General features: G+C 60.3%; 2 protein-coding genes across 5 annotated transcripts in view; one reads left to right on the top strand and one right to left on the bottom strand.

Moving 5' to 3' along the window:
• ABR (ABR activator of RhoGEF and GTPase) overlaps positions 1–19,617 on the top strand; it is a 41,262-nt gene extending 21,645 nt beyond the window's left edge. For 3 of the 4 annotated variants that reach the window (XM_056341738.1, XM_056341745.1, XM_056341750.1), the window contains 18 exons: positions 142–202; positions 2,718–2,770; positions 2,915–3,055; positions 3,389–3,510; positions 3,626–3,791; positions 3,905–4,027; positions 4,102–4,177; positions 4,328–4,432; positions 4,933–5,007; positions 5,146–5,243; positions 5,351–5,482; positions 13,406–13,465; positions 13,600–13,709; positions 13,982–14,121; positions 14,624–14,758; positions 15,062–15,167; positions 16,832–16,979; positions 17,167–19,617. In XM_056341738.1, coding sequence (XP_056197713.1) covers positions 142–202; positions 2,718–2,770; positions 2,915–3,055; positions 3,389–3,510; positions 3,626–3,791; positions 3,905–4,027; positions 4,102–4,177; positions 4,328–4,432; positions 4,933–5,007; positions 5,146–5,243; positions 5,351–5,482; positions 13,406–13,465; positions 13,600–13,709; positions 13,982–14,121; positions 14,624–14,758; positions 15,062–15,167; positions 16,832–16,979; positions 17,167–17,256 — 1,941 coding nt within the window. In that variant the 3' untranslated portion in view covers positions 17,257–19,617. Of the gene's footprint in view, positions 1–141; positions 203–2,717; positions 2,771–2,914; positions 3,056–3,388; positions 3,511–3,625; positions 3,792–3,904; positions 4,028–4,101; positions 4,178–4,327; positions 4,433–4,932; positions 5,008–5,145; positions 5,244–5,350; positions 5,483–8,611; positions 8,960–13,405; positions 13,466–13,599; positions 13,710–13,981; positions 14,122–14,623; positions 14,759–15,061; positions 15,168–16,831; positions 16,980–17,166 lie in introns of those variants that run through there. The other variant, XM_056341756.1, reaches the window with a different exon arrangement.
• A 1,198-nt stretch (positions 19,618–20,815) lies between these two features.
• Positions 20,816–24,607, bottom strand: TIMM22 (translocase of inner mitochondrial membrane 22). Its single transcript, XM_056341767.1, has 4 exons — positions 24,300–24,607; positions 23,620–23,816; positions 22,532–22,604; positions 20,816–21,418 (listed from the first exon to the last, which is right to left on the bottom strand). Exons 1-4 carry the CDS (start codon positions 24,526–24,528, stop codon positions 21,342–21,344), a joined length of 576 nt encoding a protein of 191 aa, XP_056197742.1. The 5' UTR covers positions 24,529–24,607; the 3' UTR covers positions 20,816–21,341.

The raw sequence follows: 24,607 nt of genomic DNA, 5'->3' as shown, positions 1-24,607 counted from the left end.
TGTGGCCTCCAGCGTGGCCAGGCTGGGGCTGGGGGCAGGTATCAGGGGGCAGGAAGGGTGGGGGGGAGCCCATGACCTTGAGCAATGACCACACACCCCCAGCCCCCCTTGGGCTGCTCTGATGGGCCTTTCCCTCCCTAGGAGCTGAAGGTGAAGGGCCCCAAGGACTCGAAGGAGAGCCACACGTCTGTCACCATGGAGGGTACGGCAGGCGCGGGCGTGGGGAGGGGGACGCAGCCTTTTGTCTGTGCGCGGGTCTGGCGTGGATGAATTACTGAGCGGCTCCCGCGAGCGGAGCCCTTTGTGTTCCCGTGTGCCGAGCCAGTGAGGAGAGGGGGGACACAGCTCTTGAGGATGCTGGGGGCGTGCAGGAGCCCCCCACCCCCTGCCCACCCCCCTCATCCCCGCCCGCCGGCTGCGCCGAGAGCTGTGCTGAGGGGCCGATGCCGTGCCGCAGCCGGGCTGAGCTGGCGCGGGGTGGCAGAGATGGCTGCGTGGAGACGGGGCTGCCATGGAAATCCTCGTCGTCGTCCGACTCTGCTGTAACTGCACCTACGGTGAGGCGAGGGGGGCGAGGGGGGCGGCTCCGAATTCAGGTGCCGGTGGGGTGGGGAGCCACGCTGCGGGGACACTGGCCCGGGGCTGGCTGTCCTTGCTGGGGGGTGGGGGCTGCGTCGTGCTCTGCAGCCTGAAGTTGGGAGCGTCTTTGTTCCAGGCTTTATTGAATCATCTTGGCTCCGGCACACGCGGCCACGCGCTCGCCTTCCCTGCTGGGCAGGTGCTCGTGCCGGTGGAGGGACATCGAGGGGCTGGGGCAGGCAGGGGGACCCCCTGTGCCTGGGCTGTGCTGCGGGGACAGCGGTAGGGAGGGATCCCCGTTTGCTTGCCGGAGGCTGTGAGTGTCTTGGGGCTGGAACGTCCATCTCCGTGGCTGGGCAGGAGAGGCACCGGGTGTCCCTGCCTGCCTGCCCCCGTGCTGCCTGCGTGGGGGTCCCAGGCTGGCGGAGCGGCGCTGGCCAGCGAGGAGCCCAGTGCTCCTCCCTTGTGCTGGGCTATCCCCTCCCGGGGCTCCCTGGTGCTTTGCATGTGCCTGTAGCGATGGTAGCAGGAGGGTCCATCCTCCCCGTGTGTCTAGGGTGGGAGAAAGCGGGGGGACACCCTGCCTGCCCCCCTCCGTCCTAGAGCAGGGCTCTCCCTGGCTGCCGCATGGAGCGGGGCTCTGATTTTACTCGCTGGCGTGGAGTCATGGGTGATGCAGCCTCCAGTTCGGGGTCTAGCCATGCATCCTCGCCTCCCGAGCAGAGACCCTCTGCCAGGACAAGGGTCCCTCTCTCAGGACCCGGCTCCACAAGGCAGCACCTTCTGGGGGAAGGGGATGGGAGCCCCCTGTGGCTCATGGCACAGGGTGGTGGCACCTATCCCTCCTCTCCCCTGGCCTGAATGCCCGGCCCTACTTGGCCCTGGCAGTTTGGGGAAGTGCTCTGAAGTGAAGGGAAAACCCAGAGGCATCAGCCTGGCTGTAAGCAGCCCGGGGAGCTGTGTGAGCAGCTGGCCATGGGGAGCAGCACTGTGGATGTGCTCTGTGCCTTTGCCTGCCCAAAGAACTGTGGAGGAGGCTGCTTGGGGTGAAATGTGCTTCTGATGAGCCCCCGGGGTTCTTTCCTGGTGGGAGGGTGCGTGGCAGGAGAAAGGGGGTGTCTGTGCCCTGTGTGTGGGGCAGCTCTGCCCCATTGCCCTGGACAGAGCCTCGTGTGCAGTTGTGGGGCACCGTGGGGAGGGAACACAGGACAGCGGTGCTGGGACCGTGCCTTGGCCCCTGCGTTCTCTGTAGGTGTGTGTTTTGCTGCTGCTGCTGGAGCAGCCTGGGTTCCCCTTGCACCCAGGGCTGGCTGCCAGAGGGGAAGTGCAGGGTGTCCCGGGGGGTGGCAGAGGCCGGTGAGAGCAGGGCAGGGACTGAACATGCCGGTGAGCCAAAAGGGAAACTGAAAACGCTGCTGGGGGGATGAGTAGCTCTTCTGTTCTGCAGCCACCGCACGGCAAGCTGGTGGTGCTGGTGCCCGCACCATGTGCGGGGAGGTCCTTCATCCCTGAGGGGGACATGCTGGCACAGTCATGGTGGGGACGTCCTGCAGTCAGGACAGCACGATGTTTATGGTGGCTCCTCTGGCTTTGCCACCCGTGACCCGTGGCAGCAGAGGGCAGGAGGACATGGTGGCTGTGTTGGTGCCCCCATGGTGCCCTGTCCTGGGACAGGGACGGACCTTGCCGATGCAGGGCAATGGCTGGAGCAGGGTGCCATGTGGGAAGTGCCATATGGCAGCTGTCCAGGCTTGGCACCCCAGTGGGGACCCTGCAGGCACTTCTACTGCTGGTGAAACCTCTTGGGTGCAGCTCCAAAATCAAGGTGCACGTCAGGCAGCTGCCAGCACTGGGCTCTGCCAGGCCGTGGTTCCTCCGGCTCCTGGCGCAGCAGAGCACGGCGCTGCCGCATTGAACCTTGGCTCACTGCTGCTCTTGGCAGTAACGCGATTGTCCAGCCGTCGCTGGCTCCGTGCAGAATGGACCCCAGACACTTGTCCAGGGCTCTGTGCAGACCTGGGGGGTCTCTGGGCATCTGGTCTCCCCTGCTTGCCCCTGTGGGATGTGCTGCTGGCTCTCATGGGTGGGAGAGGGACCAGGGCCCTGGCTGGCTGCTGACACCTCCTCTCTCCCCTCAGCGCTGCTGTACAAACCCATTGACCGCGTGACGCGGAGCACCCTTGTTCTGCACGTGAGTGTGACACCAGTCCCGGGGGCGGGGGGGCTCTGTCTCCATTGCTCCTGGGGACCCGCAGCTGTGGGGAATGCTGCTGGGGGGGTCGCTGCAGGCAGGGCAGTGCCCTCTGGCCACTCACCTCTGCCTGTCCCCTTCCAGGACCTCCTGAAACACACCCCTGCTGACCACCCTGACTACCCGCTGCTCCAGGATGCCCTCCGCATCTCGCAGAACTTCCTCTCCAGCATCAATGAGGACATCGATCCCCGGAGGACAGCGGTCACCACCCCCAAGGGCGAGGTGAGCCAGGGGGGTCGGCAGTGCCTGGGCAGAGGGTGAGGGCTGAGCCCTCTGCCAGCCCCTGGCTGGTGTCTCTACCCTGAAGAGCCCCATGGTGCTGGGCCAGGAGATAGAGGATTTCCTCTAGACGCAGTCCTGGGTGCAAGGTTGGGGCTCTACCTGGTCTTGCTGGCACCCTACTGAGCATATGGGAATCCAAATAGCACCCAGAGGACATGGACCTTCCCATGCTCCTGGTGGCTGAGCCGTGGAGAGGGACAGGAGCATCCATGCCCTTTGGTTTGTTGGCCTTTGCTCCCTGCCCGCTCTCATGCCAGCCCTGGTGCCCCGCAGACCCGGCAGCTTGTCAAGGATGGCTTCTTGGTGGAGCTGTCGGAGGGCTCACGGAAGCTGCGGCACGTTTTCCTCTTCACCGACGTGCTGCTTTGTGCCAAGCTGAAGAAGACAGCGGTGGGGTAAGGAGGGCACTGGGCGTGGGGAGAATGCATCCCAACCTCCCCATCCTCCAGCGGGCTGGGGGATGCTGGGAATGGGGTCAGGCATCGCTCAGTGCCCGTGCCCCGGCTGCAGGAAGCACCAGCAGTATGACTGCAAGTGGTACGTGCCCCTGGCCGACCTGGTGTTCCCCTCGCCGGAGGAATCGGAGCACTGCCCGCAGGTCCACGTCATTCCCGACCATGAGCTGGAGGACATGAAGATGAAGATCTCGGCCATCAAGAGCGAGGTGCAGAAGGAGGTGAGAGGAGGGTGTGGGACCTGCTGCCGGGGTGGGTGCCTTCCTTGGGGTAAGGGTTGGGACACGGGAGCCAGTGGTGCCTGTGAAAGCTCCTGTCTGCTCCCCCCCTGCAGAAAGCCAACAAGGGCCAGAGCCGGGCCATTGAGCGTCTCAAGAAGAAGATGTTTGAGAATGAATTCTGGCTGCTCCTCAACTCGCCTGCCATCCCCTTCCGCATCCACAACCGCAACGGGAAGGTGAGGAGGGTGGGCAGGGAGCCAGGCTCAGCCCTGCCTGCACCCAGCCTGCTGCATTGCCCTCTCTTTTACAGAGCTACCTCTTCCTGCTGTCGTCCGACTACGAGAGGTCTGAGTGGAGGGAAGCCATTCAGAGACTGCAGAAAAAGGGTAAGTTTGGGGCTGCTGAGGCTCTCCTGGGGCTCCTGGCCCCCCCAGGGGCCATAAGGAGGTCCCACAGGATTGCAGCCCACTGCTCTCTGGTCCCCATGGCCAGTGCTGGCTGTGTCCCTCTGAAGCTCCTCTCATGTCCTCTCCCAGACCTCCAAGCCTTTGTCCTGAGCTCGGTGGAGCTGCAGGTGCTCACGGGATCCTGCTTCAAGCTACGCACCGTCCACAACATCCCGGTCACCAGCAATAAGGACGGTGAGTATCCGCTGGGCTGGCAGGTCCCTTTTTGCCTCTGGATGATGCTGTGATGGTGCTGAGGGGTCCCCTGGCTGGAGCAGGGTCCCTGGCTGTGCGGGGGGACAGCTACCCACCAGGTGGCACTGCCGGAGCAGAGTCGGGCTCCCAGGCAGTGCCATCCCAGCTGCAACATAGGGCTGCTTTGGGGGTCTCTCCAGCACCCCCACGGGCTGGGCAGTACCAGGGTGGCCCCAGGCTGAGACCCAGCCAGCCCCCCTGGGAACCTCCCCCAGGGCGGTCCAGCAGCAGGAGAGCTCGGGATGTCCGGCAGGGATAATGGGCAGCAGGGGATGCGTGTCCTCTTCCAGACCTTAGGAATAGCTCTCCAGGGGTTTGGGGACATTGGGGTGTCACCGCAGGCACCTAGCTCTCACTATGGCAAAGGCTGCCTCGGGGATGGCCAGGGCGCAGGAGTCAGCAGCTGAGCCCTGACACAACCTCTGCTCTCCCTGCTGCAGACGACGAGTCCCCCGGGCTATACGGGTTCCTGCACGTCATCGTCCACTCTGCCAAGGGCTTCAAGCAGTCTGCCAGTAAGTGTGGGTGCCCACCCTTGCTTGGAGGGGCCGGTGTGATCAGAGGAGCTGGGGTCCAGCATGCTCTGCCCACAGTGGTCCCCCAGGAGCCAGTAGGGATGTTCCTGGGGTGCTGAGCGGTGTTTGCTCCCCCAGACCTTTACTGCACGCTGGAGGTGGACTCCTTCGGCTACTTCGTTAGCAAAGCCAAGACCAGGGTTTTCCGGGACACCACCGAGCCACAGTGGAATGAGGTGAGAGTGGGACACAGGGATGGGACTGTGCCCCTTGTCCCCTTCTAGCCGCAGTTTTGAAGCTGCTCTGGGGTGCTGGGGCTGAGCCACCCTCCTTCCGTGCCCAGGAGTTTGAGATCGAGCTGGAGGGCTCCCAGTCCCTGCGCATCCTCTGCTATGAGAAGTGCTACGACAAGACCAAGCTCAACAAGGACAACAACGAAATTGTAGACAAGATCATGGGCAAGGGGCAGATCCAGGTATGGCTGGGGCTTTTGTGCATCTTATCACCTGATGGTGAACTCTTGGGGCCAAGCACCTGGGTGGGAGGGTTGCTCTGGAGTGATGCCTGGGGTGGGATGCTTAGCAGCATGGGCAGGCAGCTCCGTTTTGGGGAGTGGGGTACAGGGACTGGGGCTCCGGGTTGAAGGCAGTGAGGTGGGTGGGCAGTAGGCATGTGGCTGATGGTCCTGGAGCACAGCAGCTGCAGGAGGAGGTGGGACAAAGTGAGAGGGGGTCCTGTGGAGGTGGCAAAGCCAGCAGCCACTCCCCAGATGTGCGTCCAGCCCTTCTGTGCTACAGCCCTGGGGGCTGTGGGGAGGGGGTCGGCACCCGCCCCAGGGAGGGTCTCTGAGCATGCACCCCCTGCCCCTCCCCGCCAGCTGTGGCTGTCCCCTTCTGCCACCATCTGCCTCCCCTGTGCCTCCATCAGCGGCTGTTATGGCAACAGGGGTTTCCAGGGCAACGGCTGAGCTGCCTGTGATTGGTGGTTGCCAGGCAGGGAGGATGGAGGCCTGGGCTGCCCTGAGGTGCTCCCAGGTGAGGAGGACTGGGACGATGGGGGGAGGGGGGCAGGCAGCCCCCAGCCCCCACATCCCCCCAGCACCCACCATGGCCAGGCTGCAGGGAGGCCCAGGGCAGTGGGGAGTGGTTCGGGGTGGGGGGTACCCCTGCGTTTTCCAGGGGGTGACCCCCAATTCAGCTACCTTCCCTGCTGTGCTGGGGACAGTGTCACGCCTGGGACACAGCTCTCAACCCAAGGCCACTTCAAAGGGCCTGGCGTGCTGCCCGCTCCGTGGGAAAGTGGCTGAGGGCAGGTCCCAGGGGAGCAGGGAGCAGCATGGAAATGCTGCTGGGAAGGGGACACTGCGGGGGGGACAGCACCGCACCGGGCGTGCAGGATGGGAGCGGGGGCTCGGCTTTGTCAGCGGCTTGTTCGTACCTGAAATCACCCATCTGTTGTGCTCTCCCCTGGGAAACGGCGGTGTGGGGGTGGCACTGGGCCAAGCGGGAGGGCTGGGGCAAGGAAGGGGCTCCAAGCCCCGAGGGGATCAGTCCAGCTGTGCTTTCGGAAATAGCCCGGGTCAACAAACATGAGTCACGCTGGGAGATGCAGGGGTCGGGACGGGGACAGCACAGCTCGTCCCCGCCGTGTGAAAGTTGTGGAGGAAAAAAGAGAGAGAAAGAAGCCCTGGGGCTGCTTATCCCAAGGAGGTCCTGGCTGGACGGAGCGGTGTCAGGGTTAAGGCTGTCCTGCCGTCACCCAGAGCCACAGCTCGGCCCCTGGCCTGGGAGTGGGTGGATGGTGGGGCAGGGATGGGGCAGCACAGCTCCAGACAGCGCTGCTCGTGGGGCTGTGGGTTGCCAAGCCCCAGCGCTTGCCCAGGCCCCTTGCCTGCTGCCCTGAGCTGTTGGGGCATAGATGCCGCCCTGGATGGTCCTTACCCTGGCTGGTCCCTGGGCTCATCATGAGTTGCTGCTGGTTCCACTTAGCAGCAGGAGCAGGAGATATGGACCACACAGGCATCAGCAGCTTGGCAAAGGCCTGTGGTGTGTGTGGGGGTGCCAGGATGGCCAAACTGCCCCTGCAGCCAGTGCTGTGCCCACTGCCCAGCTCTAATCTGATGGCCCAGGCACGTGCGTCAGCCACAAAAGCAGCTTAACGGCATCACAGGCTGGCGGGAGTGGGTCAGCATGCGAGGGGGATGCTACAGCCCCTCTGCGGGGAGCAGCGGGGGCCTCACGAGGCTGCAGAGGTGCCATAGGTGGGAGTCATGTCCTGTCAGCACAGAGGACGTAGGTGGGTCCATGGAGGGGCTGGGGTTGGCACCAGTCTCCTCTTGAGCATCCTGGCAATGAGCCCCGAGGGGTCTGCACCGTGGTGAGCATCAGACACCTACCCCAAGCCCCGTCCCCATGGCTGGTGGAGGGTGGATACCCTGTGCTTTGTGGGTCCAGCCATGCCATTGACTGCTTGGTGGCTCGGCTGTGGCTGCTCGTTGGCATTAACCCTGTTTTGTTGTTGTTAACCCCATTTTGCGTGCAGTTCCCAGGCTGGGACATGCTGTGAGTAAGTAGATATACCATGTCCCTGTGGGGAGAACATGGTACAGAGGGGGCTTATGTCCCCGTGGGGGGCTCAGTCCTGCTCTGAGCTGTCGCAGTCACTCCCAGCAGCTGGGTTGTGTCCACTTGGCAGGGGTGTCTGGTGCTGTGACAGGGTGGCAGACAGGTACTGTGTGTGGGCAGAGCAGGCTACAAGCACTTGTGCCCACATGGCAGAGGGGAGAGGCTGGGTCTGGCCCCCTTGCCCTGGGGCAGGCAAGGAGACAGGCAGCGGGTGCATGAAGGGGGTCTCGGGTTGATGGGGCAGAATGGAGCAGCCCCTGTTTGATGCGTTAGGGGGTATGTGGCTGTTGAAGTAGAGCCTGTGTTGTCATGGGCATGGTGCCTGCTGTACCCACAGGGAATAGCTGCCCATCTGTCTGTCCCCCTCTCTGGGCTGGTGGAGGCTCTAGAAGGGGTGACTTGTGGTGTTGGGGCTCCCCAGACCTGCAGGAATCCATAGGGTGATGCATGTGGACTCAGGGGGCTTCTGAGGGTTGGACTGGGGGGCAGTGGAAGTCCCCCCCAAGCCTGCACCTCGCCATGTCCCTGCCTGTCAGGAGGTGCAGCAGGCAGGGACCCTTCCAGGGCTGGGGCGAGGGGCAAGCCCTGCCTGCACCCCATCCCCCTGCCCGGCAGCCCTGCCCCACCGCATCCCCCCCAGCAGCGGGGCTGAAGGGCATGAGAGGGCACAGGGGGGTCCCCACCAGTCCCTAGGCCTGACAGGAGACCCCAAAAGTCCCATCCCCTTGCCCCTCGTTGAGCGTGGGAGAGCCAGCCTGGCCCCTCCGCGGAGCCGGGGATGCTGCGGCCAACGGTGACGATGCCTCCCGGGGCGCGGAACGGATGATGGGTGACAGTGGCTAAGGACGGTGGGGAGCCCGGGCAGCCCCTCCAGCCTTCCCCAGCGGTGGCAGGCGGCAGGGCGAGAGTTAAACGCGTGGGGGCCGCCGGGGGGGGGCTGCCTTTGAGTCACTTCCTCGCAGAGGGAGGGAGGGAGGCTTTTGGGGCTGCCGAGCTGCCTCTCCGCCTGGCTCACACCCTGAAGATGAGCCCTGGCCGCTGGCCTCTCCGCCGCCCTAGCCGGGCTCCCCTGGCTGGTCCCTGCCGCCCCGGCCACCGCTGACCCCCCGCCCAGGGATGCAGGTGCTGTGCTGAGCCAGCCCGGGCCAGCCTCGCCTCCAGCCGAAGGGGTCACCGCGCTGATGGAGGTGCTGGTGCAGCCGGACGGCAGCCCCAGCCCCGCGGGCGAGCGGCCGGAGCACGGCGTGGAGGAGCCCGAGGGCAAGCGTCCCCCCAACACGGGCGCCCGCCTCTGGGGCAGGGTGCGCAGCAAGCTGCTCCGCCAGAAGGTACCTCTCGGGGTGCAGGGGGGGACACGGCTGGCGGGGATGGTGGTGGGCACCGAATGGTCTCTGGCACAGTTTTGCAATGTCGCTGGCCTCTGCTGAACGTGGTGACTGTGGCTTTTGCCGGGGGGGGGGGGGGGCGGGGAAGGCTGTGATGTGGGGGGCTGTGTTACTTGTGGGGAGAGGGCTGTGGGGTATGTGCACGGAGCAGGAAGGCTGCTTGGGTGCTTTGGGAGCTCTCAGAAGCAGTTAGTGGCCTGTGAGGTGTTTGTTTTCCTCCTTCCCTCTCCTGCTGTGGGGCTGGGGGGCACCGAGCTGTTTGCACTTGGGGGTCCTGTAGAGAGAGGGCAGGGACCCCCCTGCCTGGCCCCAGTGTGCACCCAGGAGGCAGCGATGCTTGCAGGCTGGCCGGGGCTGGGCTTTGGGGTGTCTGCGTACCCTCTCTTGCTTGTTTTTCAACCCCCCACCCCGGGTCCCCCCCAGGCTTCCCCCAGCTCGCAGCCGTGTCGCAGCCACATCAGCCAGCGCTGCCCATGTCTGCGGGAGGACGGAGGGCAGGGGTGGGCAGCAGAGGTGACAAGGGAGGGGGCACAGCACCATTGCAGGCTGTCCCAAAGCCCCTGCGATCTCATGGCCGGAGCGGGGGGGCTCTGGGGGTTTCCCTCCGTGGGGTTCCCCTGGGTGGGGAGCTGCTGGCTCAGGGCTCAGCTGCGACTGTGGGCAGGAGCTGCCTGGGCCTGTGGGGGTCCGGTTTGGTGGTGGGGGGGCTGGGGTTCAGTTCGCTCAGCGGTGGGGCTGGGGTTCGGTTTGCTCGGCGGTGGAAGTGGGGGTTTGCTCAGCCGTGGCTGGGGTTCACTCGGCGGCGGGGCTGGGGTTCGGTTCGCTCGGCGGCGGGGCTGCCTGTGACGCAGCGGCATTAACCTCGATTCTGTGCCGCCACCACTGCTCCTGCAGAGGGGATTAAGGGGCAGTGAGGGCTGTGCGGGGAGGCTGCTCAGCGGCTGCTGCTGGCTGTTGCTGGGGCAAAACATGAGGGGGTTTCACTTCCCAGCCCCCACGTGTCGCCAGCGCAGCCGCCAGCTTCCCTGCCTGCTGCCAGCTGGGACGCGCTGGGGCTGCAGGAGCTGGATGTGGCCCCAGCAGGTCTGTGCCAGGTCCTGGCATGCTGTGGGTGCCTGCTGCTTCTCAGGTCACTCTCAGCTGTGTATTGCTGCTTTTTTGGGGGGGAGCTGTGCTTTGCTGCCGGCAGCATTTGCTGTTGTGGGGGCTGCTCTGCCCCCATGGCATGGAGTAGCTCAGGGGCCGCCTGTTCCCTGGGGAGGGAATGGCTGGCATGGAGGTCTGGTGGGGGCAGCTGGTCGCTGGAGCCAGGGTGGCCACGGGAGGCCAGGCTGCGGTGTCCGTGGGTGCCACGCTGATGGGAAGCAACCCTGGTTGTAGCAGCTCCCCCGGGATCCTGCTCCCCGGGGCCGTGGTGATGGCCTCACTGGCTGAGTCACCAGTTTGCTCCTGATCAGGCTGATGGCTGAGTGATCTCATGGGCGTGAGGCACAAGGAAGGGACATGTCCGGCCTGGCAGCCCCTGCCCTGCCACAGCATCCCGATGCTCAGGGCCCTGGAGACCCTCCATGAGGGTCTGGAGCCATCCCAGTTCCTCACCTGGAGCCCTGGGGACCCAGCACTGCTGGGGTCTGTTTCAGCTGCCGCTATCTGCACAGGAGCTGTACCCACAGCCTGGAGGTGTCTTGAGGACAAAATCCAAGGATGTGACCTCATCCCCTCAAAGTCCACAGTCATCCTGTGCACAAGACAAGCTGCAGGCAGGGGCTGCAGGGGGGAAGCGCAGCAGGACTGGGGGGTCCCTCTGCCACCGGAGCCTCCCCAGGACGCACTTGCCTGCCATGCTGCTGCCTTGTCCTCTGCAACCTGCGGCCCTGTCCTACAAGCAAATACCTTTGGATAATTTGGGAAAACAGGCTGATGGCACATCCCTGTGGCCCAGAGCAGGGGGTGTTGGATGAGAGTGGCACCGCAGGGATGCTCTGGGCATGGACACCACCTGAGACACGGGAGGGAGCAGCCCGGAGAGGTGCTGGTGACCTGGCTGGGCAGTTTCCCCAGGCACAGGCTGGTGTCTGAAGCCAGCCAATCTGCCAAAGAGGAGCTGACATCGGGGACAGCAGCATGTCACTTGTGCCATCCTGCACAGCACTGACACAGAGGCTGTTCCCCAGAGCTCCCAGGCCGTAAGTTCCCCACCTGCCCAGGACATCCCCGTGTTGTGCTGGAGCAAGGCAGCTCCCTTTGGAGGAGAAGGAGATGGTGGTGGTAGCAGAGATGGGGTGTTTGCCAGTGCTGCGTGGGCAGGAGCAGCCTCTGGCTCTGTGGGTGGATGCTCCCGTCTGTTGTCCCACGCCTGGAGATGAAGCATCAGCTGTGGCTTTGCTTCCTGTGGGGAGCGGGCAGCGTGGCGGTGGGTGCCCGTGGGCAGGGCTGGAGGAGCGCTGGGGACAGGTCACAGTCAGTGCCCCACGGGTCACAGGCACACAGGGACCTGCTCCAGCTGCAAGGGAGCTCGTGCTGGTGGTACCAGCTGAAGTAGCCCAAATTCGGGGCTGTGCTGGCTGCAGCGGGGAGTTGGATGGGGACAGTTCTGCCTGACTGGGGGCTAATGGCTGCGGGGAGGTGGCATGCTCGTGGTAAGGTCCATGGCGCTGGCAGCAGCCAACCTGGCTTTTATTAAAGCTTTCTTCAGAGCCCTGCTAAAGCCCTTCCAGATGTGAGCTGCCAGGGCCATTGGAGCCAAGGGGACCTGGGGGACGGGGATGGGGATGGGGAAGGCATATGTGGTGGATGCAATTAAACACGCACGGCAGAGCAGGGAGGCCCACAGCTCCTGACCCAGCTGGGGGGGCGAAGGGCTTTGCTGCCGCTGCCTGGGGCTCGCAGGGTTGGATGCTGCCATGAGAAGGATGGTGCTGTGCAGGGAAAAGGGCTGAAAACCTGACAGGACAGGCGGTGTTGGGTTGGCGTTGGCCATGGTGGGTGCATGACAGCGTCACAGGGGGATCTGGCACTGAGGGGGGAACACGGGGGAGTTGGAGCCGCAGGGCTGAGATTGGCGGCAGCCTTGTGATCCTGGTGTACAGACGTGCTGCAGGGCCCCACGGGAGCCCAGGGCAGCTGCAGCCTTCCTCCTCCTCCTCCCGCTCCCCCCGCTGCCGTTCCCAGCAGCCGCAGGGCTGGCGGGGAGGAGGTGGCGTGGCGCTCGCTGGGCTCTCCCGTGTGCCGAGCTGGAGTGCCAGGGAGGACTCCATGTCCCGAGCCATTCCGGGGCTGTGCTGGAGACCACAGCGTTTCCCGCGGCACCGCGGCCACTGAGGAGCTGCTCGGGCTCACGGTGGCACTGTGCTGGCCATGGGGCAATGCCACAGTGCTGGGTCTGCGCCGAGAGCCAGGGCAGCCTGAGCCTGTCCTCGGGAGCATGGGGGCTTCTGTGCAAGAATAGACATGAGGGACCCCACAGTCCTCTCCATCATGACATGCAGTGGCTTCACGGGGAGCCAGAGGCTGGAGCTGGGGAATGGCAGCTCCGTGGTGGGAGCAGTGACTCTGGACATCTTTGCATTCGCTTGGAGCATCTTCCAACCCAGCAGCTGTAGGAAACTCCTGTGTCCTTCAGGGGTGACCCCACATCCTTGGCACAAGCCTGACAGCTGCATGCGTGTGGCCCTGGGAGCCCCCGCCACCCCCCACCAGCTCCCACATCCCATCCCCTTCCCCAAGGGGACATTAGTGCCGGGCTCTGCCGCACTGCCCGCCCGCCCTGTGTATTACAAGGATCGATGGGGCCAGATCGATACCACCAGCTGGGGACTGAAAAGCCCCAAAAGGCAACTGCACCCTCCTCTGCTCAGCCCTGGGGCCCAGCGCCCATCACGGCGTGTGCCAGGGCCTTGGGAATGCCAGCACCTCGCCATGGTGGCTGGGCACTGGAGAAGCGTCACCGAGTCCCCTGCTAGCCCCTAAGCCAGAAATAGCAGAGCCCGTCATTCCCAGGGGTTATAAATAGCCTTGGCTATGGGGAGATGTTGTTTTTCTGCATGGAAAACGCTGCCCTAGTTCTGTTTCATCAATCTGCCACCAGAAATAGTCCTATTTCTTAGAAATTTCTTGCTGCTCGGGTGTGGGTTAAAAGCACTGCCTCGCAGGGGGTCGGGGTGGGCAGGGTGGGCAGGCTGAGCCCACCTGGCTTTGGGGCACGGCCAGAGGGACCTCAGAGCTTCCCCTCTCCATCCTCCTGCCCTGGGCAGCACGGTGCCAGGGAAGCACGTCCCGTGCCCCACACCATCTGTGGGTCGGGGGCTTTGGGGGCTGCCGGGCTGGGCAGCAGTGGGACTGGCATGGGGCTTCGTCTCTGTGGAGCTCATGCACCATCTCTCCTCGCAGCTGGACCCACAGGCTGTGCAGACCAAGAACTGGCACATGGATGTGATTGAGATGAACGGGGTAAGTGGGGTTGCGGGGACCCACAGCCCCTCACTTTAACGGCAGCCCTTTCCCTGGAGCTGTGCCGTGCCTTCATGCCATGTGGAGGTGACGGGCCGGGGCCGGGCTGCTGGGACTCACCCCGTCTCCTGCAGATCAAGGTGGAGTTCTCCATGAAGTTCACGAGCAGAGACATGAGCCTGAAGAGGACCCCATCCAAAAAGCAGACCGGCGTCTTTGGGGTCAAAATCAGCGTCGTGACAAAGTACATGCAGGGCCGGGGGAGGCTGTTCTGCTCTGGTCCCATTGGGTGGGGGGGGTTGCACCATGTCCCCTTCTCCGTCCTTGCACCATGTCCCCTTGCGCCCAGCAGAGCTTAGCTTTTGCTTTCTGCTGGGGACTTGCCCGTTCTTTCGCCAGTCCCATCCTTCCCACCTGGCATGCCCATCCTGCCCCTGGCCCAGGGTCTGTCGGGCTGGGCTGGCCGCTGGGGGGTCCCCCGGGAATCTTTGCTCACAGCTCTGCTTTCCGAGCCAGACGCGAGCGCTCCAAGGTGCCTTACATCGTGCGCCAGTGCATCGAGGAGGTGGAGAAGAGGGGCATCGAAGAGGTCGGCATCTACAGGATCTCTGGTGTAGCCACTGACATCCAGGCATTGAAAGCTGTCTTTGATGCAAGTGAGTGACCTGGGGGGTGGCCACCCTTCGAGTCCTGTTCCCCTAGGAGAGTTCACAGGCACTGAGACCCCCCGGGTCCCCTGCCCTGCAAGCCCAGGGTCTGGTTGTTGTACTGCATGTGTGCGAAACGTGCCAGTGTGCCCAGGAAGGGGCTGGGGGTGAGGAGGAGGGTGTAGCTGGGGAAGCAAATGCCCAGAGGTCCCAGCCTTGTTTGTGCTTTGGTGTCTCTGAGCTGCTGCCGCGCCTGGCTGGCTCCTGGGAGACACTGAGTCAGGCCAACATTGCAAATGGATTTGCAAATTGTTCCACGTCCCGTTGCCTGGCCAGGCAGGAACCGCTCGGCTCTTCCCAGCCCCAGCCTGGCTAAACAGGGCTGTGGACCCAGCGGTGCTCCCTGCCCTCCGGCCAGCAGTCTGCCCGGATAGCTGGGGTGATGAGGGGGGTTGAGATCCAGAGGGGAAGGAGGCACAGGAGGCGTCACATGTGGATGCTCTCTGGACAGATAACAAGGACATCTTGGTCATGCTGAGTGACATGGACATCAATGCCATTGCCGGCACGCTGAAGCTGTACTTCCGCGAGCTGCCCGAGCCCCTCCTCACTGACAGACTCTACCCCGCCTTCATGGAGGGGATCGGTAAGAGCTTGGAGATGGGGAGGGGGTCGGTGCCCAAGCGTGTCTCTGTTTGACATTGCCTCCTCTGGGATGGGAGACTCCCAAGGGTCCTTCCCAGTTTGGCCCACTTGGTCCTGGCTGTCCTTGCTGGCTGTAGGGCAGCTTGGGGCTTGTGGGGCTGCCCCCCAGGGTGCTGCAGAGCCCTGCAGGGCAGGGCCAGCCGCTGTGCACTGGCTGCTGGGAGGCATGTGGCCGTGGTGGGTCCTGCTGCTGCACGGGATGTCACCAGCTCCTGTCATGAGCCCTCTCCCTCCTTGTCTTCAGCCCTCTCGGATCCTGCTGCCAAGGAGAACTGCATGATGCACCTTCTCCGCTCGCTGCCTGACCCCAACCTCATCACCTTCCTCTTCCTGCTGGAGCACTTGAAAAGGTAACAGCTGGGTTCACGGCTCCCGGGGGAGCTGTCAGGGCAGGCGGGAGCTGTGGGACTGGTCTGTCTCGCCGCTTGGCCTTGGGCATGGGACGTGAGTGGAGCTGGAGCCGTGGTCTGATTCCTGTGGTGCCTGTGCGGCTGTGGGCTGATCCTGAACTGGAGGCAGATGATGCTGTGCTGGTGCAGAGCAGGGCTGCGGGTAGCAGCTGGGGCCAGCAGCTTGGTGTGGGGCAGGTGGCAGAGTGGCCCTTTGCTCTCCCAGCCCCTCCAAGAGGGTGCAGCCCCAGGTGTGTCCCAGCTTCCCTGTCTCCTGGGCTCCCTGAGGTCCTGGCCAGGCTGCAGCCTGTTCAGGCTGGGACCCAGCACGCCATGAGTCCCTTTGGCTGATGTTGGTGTTGGCTTCCCATGGCTGCTCTCTACGAGTCCCATAGGATGCTGGAGGGAACCTGGAGCCACTCTGCCTCACAGAGCAGCCTGCTGTAGCCCAGGGCCACCGGTCACAGTGCCAGCGGGACTGTGCAGCGCATGGCTGTCGGTGCAGGACAGCTCTGCAGGGAACAAACGTCCTCTGGCAAGGTGCAGCTCCTGGCTGCCACAGCCCGCGTGCAGCTGGTTGGGCAAGCGCTCCACAGGGAGCAGCTGGCCTCGGCACAGGACAGGGAGTCAAGCGGGAACCGTGCAGTGTCCCTCTTAGCACAAAAACAGTGCTGTGGCCCTTCCCACCAGGCCAGCCCCGGCAAAGCCAGGGCAGTAATCCCTGTAACGTGTCTGCAGCAGGTGGCCAAGACCCAGAGACCACCAGCTCTGCGGGCATGTCCCAGAGCTGCAGGTGATGCCCTGTGTTGCTTGTCCTGGGGCCAGCGCAGCAACGCGTGGCTTGCCAGGCTTTACCTTGGCCCCAATGAAGCCCATCTGAACCCCAAGGGGCTGGGCAGTTCTGGGGCTCGCTGGGGGCCTGAAGCCCCTGGAGGGCAGGGGGCTGGGCAGGGTGGTGGTGTAGCACATGGCGCCTGGCCAGAGCTGGCCATGAGTTTAGGGCTAGAGGCTCACGGCTCATGTTACTTGCATCACAAATATTTTTTTTTTTCCCCTCTGGTTTGGCTAAAACCAAACAGAAAAAGTGATTGATGCTGGGGGGTGGGGAAAGAAAAATCCATTTCCATCCTGAGAACCGGGCACAGCCAGTTCCCACATCTGCTCCCCTGGCCAGAGCTCAATGGCGCAGGCTGTGCCGGGGAGCACGGCTGCCTCCTAACATGGCAATGTTGTGGCCCTGGTTCCCTCCATGCAGGCTGGCTGGGGTCCCAGGGGGTCGGCGGGCTCGGGGGAGCCGCGGGGAGCTCCCCATACCCTGCGGGGGCTTGGGAAAGGTGGGGGCCCCACAGCACATAAGCGAGCAAGGGCTTGGTCGCTGCCACATCACACCCAGGGCTCCCGGCCAGGCCCAGCGGCTCAGCAGAGGCCGGGAAGGGGGCAGAGCTCCCTGCCCTGCACCTGGGTTTGCCGGGGGCCATGAAGGGCAGTGGCAAGGCGGAGGTGCCCCGCTGGGTTTTTGGGAGAAGGGAGGCCAGCACTTGTCCCCCCACATCGCCCTGTGGTTGCCCCGCTCTGGGAGAACAGCGCTGGGGGCTCACACTCCCTCTCTCCCCGTACCCCGGCAGGGTAGCTGAAAAGGAGCCTATCAACAAAATGTCTCTCCACAACCTGGCCACGGTCTTTGGGCCGACACTGCTGAGACCTTCAGAGGGGGAGAGCAAGGGACACCTCACGCTGGCCTCCGACATCTGGTCCCACGACGTGATGGCCCAGGTAAGAGCTGTGCCGGCAGCGCGGGGCCGCAGCCCACACCAGCACCCCTGGGGTGGGGAGCAGGGGGGTTTACCTGCCTGCCTGGGTGGATCTGTCACTCTCTGCTGGATGTGGCTGCACAGGGACAAGCTGGGAGATGGCAGCTCTGCCCCTTTCTGGCCTAACACCCCCCATTTGCCTGCTACAGGTCCAGGTCCTTCTCTACTACTTGCAGCATCCTCCCATCTCCTTCACTGAGCTGAAACGCAACACACTTTACTTCTCCACGGACGTGTAGCCTGCAGGCAGAAGGCACCAGCTGCAAACACTCCCAGCTCCCTGCTGGGGAACACGGACTGGATCACAGCCCCCCAGGGAGACCGGCCTGGACCTAGGACGGTGCTGCCCACAGCTCCTGTACAATCGTGTACCTGTGGCCCGGTCCCACCCCAGGCGCCGTGCCTCTCTGTAAAGTAGTCGTGTCTTATGTACCTTCTTGTGTTCAAGAATTGTTTTTATGTATATTTGTTCAACGGAAGAGGTAGTGACTGACAAGGGCTGCGGACGCAGGCTTCCTCCTTGGCTCATTTTCTCCTGGACTCCTTTGTGCCGGCTCACTCCTACCAGGCACACCTTGTCTCGCCCAGCTCGAAGCCTGCAGCATCCCACGAGTGCCTGTTTCGCTGCCCAGCTCCCCTGCCCCATGCCTGCATGTGCAGCACTGGCTCGCTCCAGAGGCTGGGAGCTTGCGGGCTTCCCTCCCTGGTGACGGTGATGACCAGCTCTGCTTTGGCTTGCTGCCTGCGCAAGTGTTGGACCCTGTGCCTGGATCCCGCTCTGGCCCGAGCAAACCTGCGACCGTGAGAGCAGAGGAACGGGGTGCTGCTTCCTCCTCGTCACGTCTCTTCTGGATGCTTTCAGGCCAGTCCTCTCTACAGCCCTTATCCTGTGCTTTGCCTGTGCGCGTGTAGCGTGGCGGTTACGTCCCTCGCTGTATCTCGCCTCCAAGTAGCGTTTTGGGGTAACCCATCACACAGAGCTGGAGCGAGGGGTGCTATGCTGGTCTCCATCCGTGGCAGGCTTGAGGGACAGCCAGCTGGGCAGATCTGCTGCTTCTGCCAGGGGCTGACCCCAGGTCTGTGCTCTGGCACCAATGGGGTCCCATCAGGGCGTGTGGATCCCACAATTTCCCCAACAAGCCCTAGCAGTGCGGGGAATGGGGTCCCTGCCATTTCCTTACACCAGTATCTCTGCCGTAGCAAGGCGTGCATGCCCCTGCCAGCCCAGCACTGCCGCAAGGATTGCCGACGCTGGCTGCACTCTGCGGCAGAGCTTGCCAGGGCACCAGCGTTCCTGCCATGGCCACGGGAACGGAGAGGTTTTTGTCTCCCTCCTTGGCCTTCCCCAAAGGCAGCGCATGGTCCTGCCTCAGCGCCAGCCAGGTTGCTGGAGGCAAGTGCTCTGTGGCAGCTGGATAGTCACCCAGCCTGGAAACCAGTGCGGAGGGGTGGGAGGAGTAAAGCCTTTGTGGCCCTCGCTACCAAAGGCAGAAGTGCTTCGCTTTCTTTCTCACAAAGCAGCTGCTGCTGGGCTAGCCATGCCCAGCCAGCTCAGGGCTGTTGTAGTTAGTGGCTCCAGTTCTTGACTCCCCAGAGCTGATGGCTGGAGTCGTCACGCCACATCCCAAGGCAGGATGGCTGCATACCTGTGCTTACTGCCAGGCTGTGCTCCAGCTGCCCGAGTGCCTGGCTCCCAGTATGTCCCCCACCTTCCCACACTCACAGGTAGGTGCAGTTACCTGTTGGGGCACAAAACCTTTCGCTCTGTGAGCCGAGTCTTGTGTTCTCCTGGGAAAAGCCCCCCCTCCCCGATTGTGTTGGCCCTGTGCTCTCCTGTGCCAAATGGAGATGGATGACAAGTGACCAAGCGTATCCCTGCTCACAGTGGCGTTGCCTTTACCCTCCTGACTAACAGACTGTTCCAGGTAGAGCCCAGCCGCCTGCCACTGAGGCACCAGGTATGTCCTGAGCCCACCTCCCTGGGGAAGGCAGCACCTGCCGGCCCTGCACCAGCAAAGCAACTAAAGGAGGGGAGGTCTGTCAGTCCCCCTCCGAAGGGCTCACACTCCAGACCCTGCTCCTCTTGACTACCAGCTAAACAGAAGGGAAACAGCATTGCAGAAAATAACCAGGCGTCTGTCTTGGCCCTGGACCCAGTAAGGAGGCCGAGTTTTAGATCTGACTGCACAATGGATCCCTGTGTGTGTCTGATTTGTTACATGTGTCCAAGTCTCTGTCCATGATACTGTCATTCCAGATGGAGACTCTGTACAGCCAAATTCCCGCCCCCCCCCCGCCCCCCATGACAGTGGCTGGAGGCCTGGTCCACACAGGCCCGGCACAACGGGCTGCGGCCGTCCCCATTGACTGGCTTTTGCTTGTCCCTACATGAAGAAAAAGAGGGGGGGGTGGACTCTTGCAGCTACAGGTAGAATAGAACTGTTAATTAATATTTGACTTTCAAAAGTTGTTAAGGATATATTTTTGTTTGTGTTCTGTTTCAATTTCTGTAGATTATGAACTTTAAATCGCTGTAAAACATGTGAGGAGAAAAAAAAATGTTAATAAAAATGCAAAGCCCCAACATTTGCACAAAAGGAGCCCTGTAGTGCTGCTGTTCGCACTAACTGATCACCTTGGCATCACAGCTGCTTCTCTTTCTGTCGTGGAAATCTTGCTAGCTGCACTTTAAGCCAGTGGTATAAGCACAGGCATTGTGCCAGGCAATCTTTTAAGAGACATCTTATGGTTTGGGCTACATCCTTGCATTTCAGTACATTCTGGAGGGAAAAAAAACCTGGACAGTCTGGAGCCAGCCTGTTTAATCAGCCCAGAATTACTCAAGCTTAAAATTCAGCTGACTTGCACAGCTTCTGGCCTGAGGATACTGAACAGGCACAGCAAGGGACATCAGGCGATCTGGAAACCTCATCTGATAGATCACATGGTGCTGTCTCCCCACTTCTTCCCATGTGGGAACGGGAGACGATATGCCTCCGAACCGACCGCTGACCACTGTACCAGCCAAACCACCCTGCTAGTGTTGCTCTTCCAGGTAAGCAAGGTCTGTCACCATTCTGGGATGTCAAACTGTGGATGCAAAGGAGAGGTAGTGGGTGAGAGAACCCCTATCAGGTGTCTGCACTGAACCAGAAATCCCACTGCCTCAGAAAGATGAGGGTGGGTGTTTGCCCTTATGAAGTGGCTCAATGAAAGTTACAATCAGCCTAAACTATCCTGAGTAGAAAACTTACCCCCTGAGGTCTGAGAACAGAGCTTGGTTAGAAATGCGAGAGGGCTAATTTTAATGCAAATCAAAAAAGGAGCAACTCCTTGAGCTAATGAACAGATGTTTTGACTTCAGTACCAAAGTTAATGCAGAAAAAACACTTCATGTCCCCCAGTGTAGCACTGGGGTGCTCAAAGGTGGTACAGGGACGTGATGGGAAACAGACTGTGCTAAGCGAAGCCCAGTTGTCTAACAGTGTTTTACTCTTACGACTCTGCTTTCTAGTCTCACTATCAAACTGCTGGAACTAATAGTGTGAGCCTGTGGCAGTTAAAGCAGTAGCAAGATTATTGGTACTCCCACAGAGAGGTTAAATCAGGCTAGCCAAGCGGCTACAGAGGATTATACTTCTGCAACAACCTCTTTTTTTCCCCTTAAACTGTTTTGTTCATCTGCCAGTAACCACACGGTTCTAAGGCTAAAGATTCCTTTTTGCTTTTCCCTTTAAGACATGGTATAGAAAGCTGGCTCTCATCTCTGTACTTGAAATAAGACAAGTTGTACAGATGGTGGTTTGTCTTCAGCTGGTATTTTAAGAAAAGCCTGGAACAAACTTATTTCTCCACAGGGTCTTACCTCTCCCCAACAGAGTAGCAAGCTGCAAACTGGTAACTGTTAAAACACTTGCAGCACATTCAAATACACGGTAACCTAAATCACTGAGTTTCTTTTTGAAGATTGTCCTCTGGCCTCTTTTGATGCTAGCAACAGACTTAATCAAAATCAGACACAAAGGATCGAAAAAGCTCCAGGTCCAGGCTTGTTTCCTGGAAACTGAGAGTCAGCTGATCCGTCCTGGAGATACTGCTCACTGCGCCTGGCTCCATCCTCGCATACTCCTGCAAGTCTGCCTGAAGCAGCATGCTGGGGCTCAGAGCCAGAGTATTGTTAGTCATTCGGGAAAAGTGGCCAACACCATCCAGCTTGCACTGATCAGGACTCCAAAGGCAGTAGAAAGGTAAGCCTGATGGTTCTTCTGCTGTGATGCAGCAGTGTTGGAACAAAAGGGAAACTTGCTCCCACAGGATCCTGCTGTTACCGTAGATAGTAATCAATTGCAGCGGAGAAAGCGGCAAATCCACCACAGCCGATGACCCCTGCCTTCAAACCAGCTGCAATGCAATAAGAGTGGGAAAGAATGAGACAAAATAGGAAAGATATTTTTCTTCCCAGTAACTAGCATATGCTGTGCTGGCTTGAAGAGCTTACACCTGCAGGAACCTGGCAGTCCGCTACCAGGGAACACTGGCACTACCACTGCCCAGGGTGATGGGGGCAACCTGGCACACACTGGACTGAAAAGTACCACAGCTGGACTAGCATGGCACACTGGCTGGGCACTGCATCGCTAGGTCTCCCCGCAAGGGACAGAAAAGAAAACACCAGTGGCCACTGCTGACTTCAGTGTGCTCTGATCTGAGCACTGCAAGATGCTTTGCTGTTGGACTAGGGAGGGATAGCAAGAGCAGCTACTGCTTTGAAAGCTCTAAGAGGGTTAGGTCCAGGACAGACACAACTCGACAAGCTCAATTAGAAGCACTTTCAAGAGCCCTTTCTTTTCTTTTCTGCTCTGTGGACAGTTTTTTTTCTTAAGAAGAAGTGAAAGAAGTTTGATATTTCTCATGTGCAGAGCAGATCTCTTCTTACTTGGGGCTTTCTCCAGATGTCGTTAGCACTCAAGGCTTCCCAAAGTCCCCACTTATGCCTGCTGGACTACAATCCCAGTGCTCCAGCTCTTTTACAGCTGAATAGAATTGTCTGTTTGAATTGATACATGAGGAAGGAGGAAAGCATTTTACACAGTGTGTAAATTAACAGAGTTACTGCCAGTGAAATAGTACATATAAGTAGAGCTCTGTTAACGCAAGTGCTGTAGTTTCAGAGAGTTGCTCAGTATGTATTTTTGGCTCCCTCCCCATAACACCATAGAAGAGTGTGGATAGCTAACACCATTTCCTGATTTTTCTTTCAAGTCAGTTCTGTTAATTTCCCTCCAATCTCACTGTCCTGTATGACCAAGCCTTTCCTACCCACACATATCTTTCAAGCTGACAGGAAAGCAATAGCAAGAACAGTTCTGCGAGTCTGGAGTGCACTCTCATATTGATGTCACCATAACCCCGTGCAAAGAGATTTGTAGCATGTGTTCCATTAAAAACACCACATGCTGCGTAACCAAATTAAGAATCTTATCACAGAAATAGCTCATAGCAGGCACTACCAACCTCTGAAGCCAATTGCTCCTCCTGTGATGCAGCCACTAATAACACTATTCTTCCAGTCTGACTTTCCACGATACTATGGAATTAAAAATCAGAGTCAACAAGTAAATACAGAATAAACACTCAGTATTTGTACTAATACCAAAAAAGACTGAATGATCTTCCAGCCCCTTCTCAGCTGAGGATGTTTTTCCCTCTATTCTCAGCAGATGGCCCCCTGCACTCTCAAACATGAGACTTGCAGGGCCAGGAGAAGAGGAAGGAACAGGTCACCGGGAGAGGCAAGACAAATCCATATGGTGCAATGCAGTGTTACAGCAAAGATTCTTAGGTGAGCCCATACAGCCCCCAAAACACAGCACTGTGCACTAGCACCACCTCAGAGATTATAAAGGCACTGTAACTAAATGAGTGCAACACCAAGCCTGGTTCACAGCACCCTGCTGACAAAGATGTACTATATTTCTATAGCCAGAGCACGCTGTTTTTTCACCAGTGCAGAGAACTCCTTGTTCTGCTCCATTGTGCAAGCAGAAACACTCTTCTCCTAGATGAGTTAAGAAATAATAGTGTCTTTCAATTAAAAGGCAGTACTCAAATTCGTAACAGGCTAATTTTCCTATTTAAGAAAATGAATGGTAGATTTACTACTAAGCTGCACAAGGTCACTTCTTGCTGTAGGGGCAAGATGAAAATAGGCCTGTTACTTAAGAACTTCCATCAAAGGATCGCTTTCTGCTTATGGAATTCTTAAAGGCTCAAATTACCATGTTGCAACTCACAGTTTGATGTTTTAAAGTAGCAACAAGTACTTGTACCTGGGGTTTTAAAAATGCCTATACTTGGCAATACATTCAGGACTTGAACCAAGAAGGACTTTGCTATTGCATACACCTCTGCTCATCGTGTTGGCAACCAGTAGGTCTGAAGACAGGTGTCTCAAAGCTGAAAAGCTTTGATGGCCAAGAGACAGAACAAACTATTCCTCTGCCCATTTATAAAGGGCATATACGTGCTTATTTGGATCTAGTAAAAGAGATTATTAAGTATACAAGAAAACATTTCTTAATGCCTAAGAAGTTATTACTCACAGATTCTACCACACATTCAGTGCAGGAGAACATGGCACCCACAATGGCAAAGTTCTTTGCATAGGATATGCCTCGCTGCCCCATATCTTTGAGGACCTCTTTTGCAGTTGGTGTGCGATAGGGATCCTTGGGATCAAACCCAACGTTAGTGTCAATGCCAGCTGTGAAGACACCAAATGCACCTCCCAGAACAAATCCTGTAAAAGACAGAGTATACAATGAACCTTGGCTGGATTTGAGCAGCACATTCCCCACAGCCACCAGAACACCTCTGCTCCCACTGTCTGTCAGTGCTGCCACACGGAAGGGCCCGCACGACGGTCCGTCTCTTGGTATCACAGACGCTGTTGGTGACACTATCCTCACTGACAGCCTGTGCTGTGCTGAGGAAAGGCTGGGAGCACCTCTGCCTTTGCAAGGCAGGCAGAGATCCCGCTCTGGAACCTGGGCCAGACGCTGAAAGAGGCTCAGAGGCAGGAAAATTAAACCCGGGGGTCCCTGTGCTGCAGCCGCTTCTCCATCCGCCCCTCTCCCGACGCCACAGGACAGCCCCCCCCACCCCCACCCCCCCCACCCCCCCGCTCCCTAACGGCCTCCACTGCCGGCTGCCCCGCCACCGCTTCCCCTCAGCGCCCGGACCCTCCAGCCTCCCCCGGCTCCCTCAGCCGCCCCCGCCGCACCTCCCACGCAGGCCAGCGCCGCCTTGAAGGCGCAGCTCTCCATGGCCCGCTCCACCATCTTCTGCTCCTCGCTCTTGGGCGGGCTGGGGATGCCGCCGAGGGCAGCCGGGTCCCAGGCGCGGGGCCGCCGCTGCTCGCCCACCAGGTGCTGCAGCAGCAGGCTGTACTGCAGCGGCGGCGGGGGAGGCTCCGGGCCGCCCGCAGCGGAGGACGGCGGCACCGCCACCATGACTGGGCCTCACACACCCGCCGCCCGGCCGGCCCCGCGGCGCGGCCCGCTCGAGGCGCCGGTAACGCGGGTCCCAGTA

The sequence above is a fragment of the Falco biarmicus genome, chromosome 1 (assembly GCF_023638135.1).
Source record: "Falco biarmicus isolate bFalBia1 chromosome 1, bFalBia1.pri, whole genome shotgun sequence".
Lineage (NCBI taxonomy): Eukaryota > Metazoa > Chordata > Aves > Falconiformes > Falconidae > Falco > Falco biarmicus.
Note: the sequence above shows the minus strand (reverse complement) of the source record. Positions and strands in the feature narration are given on the sequence as shown.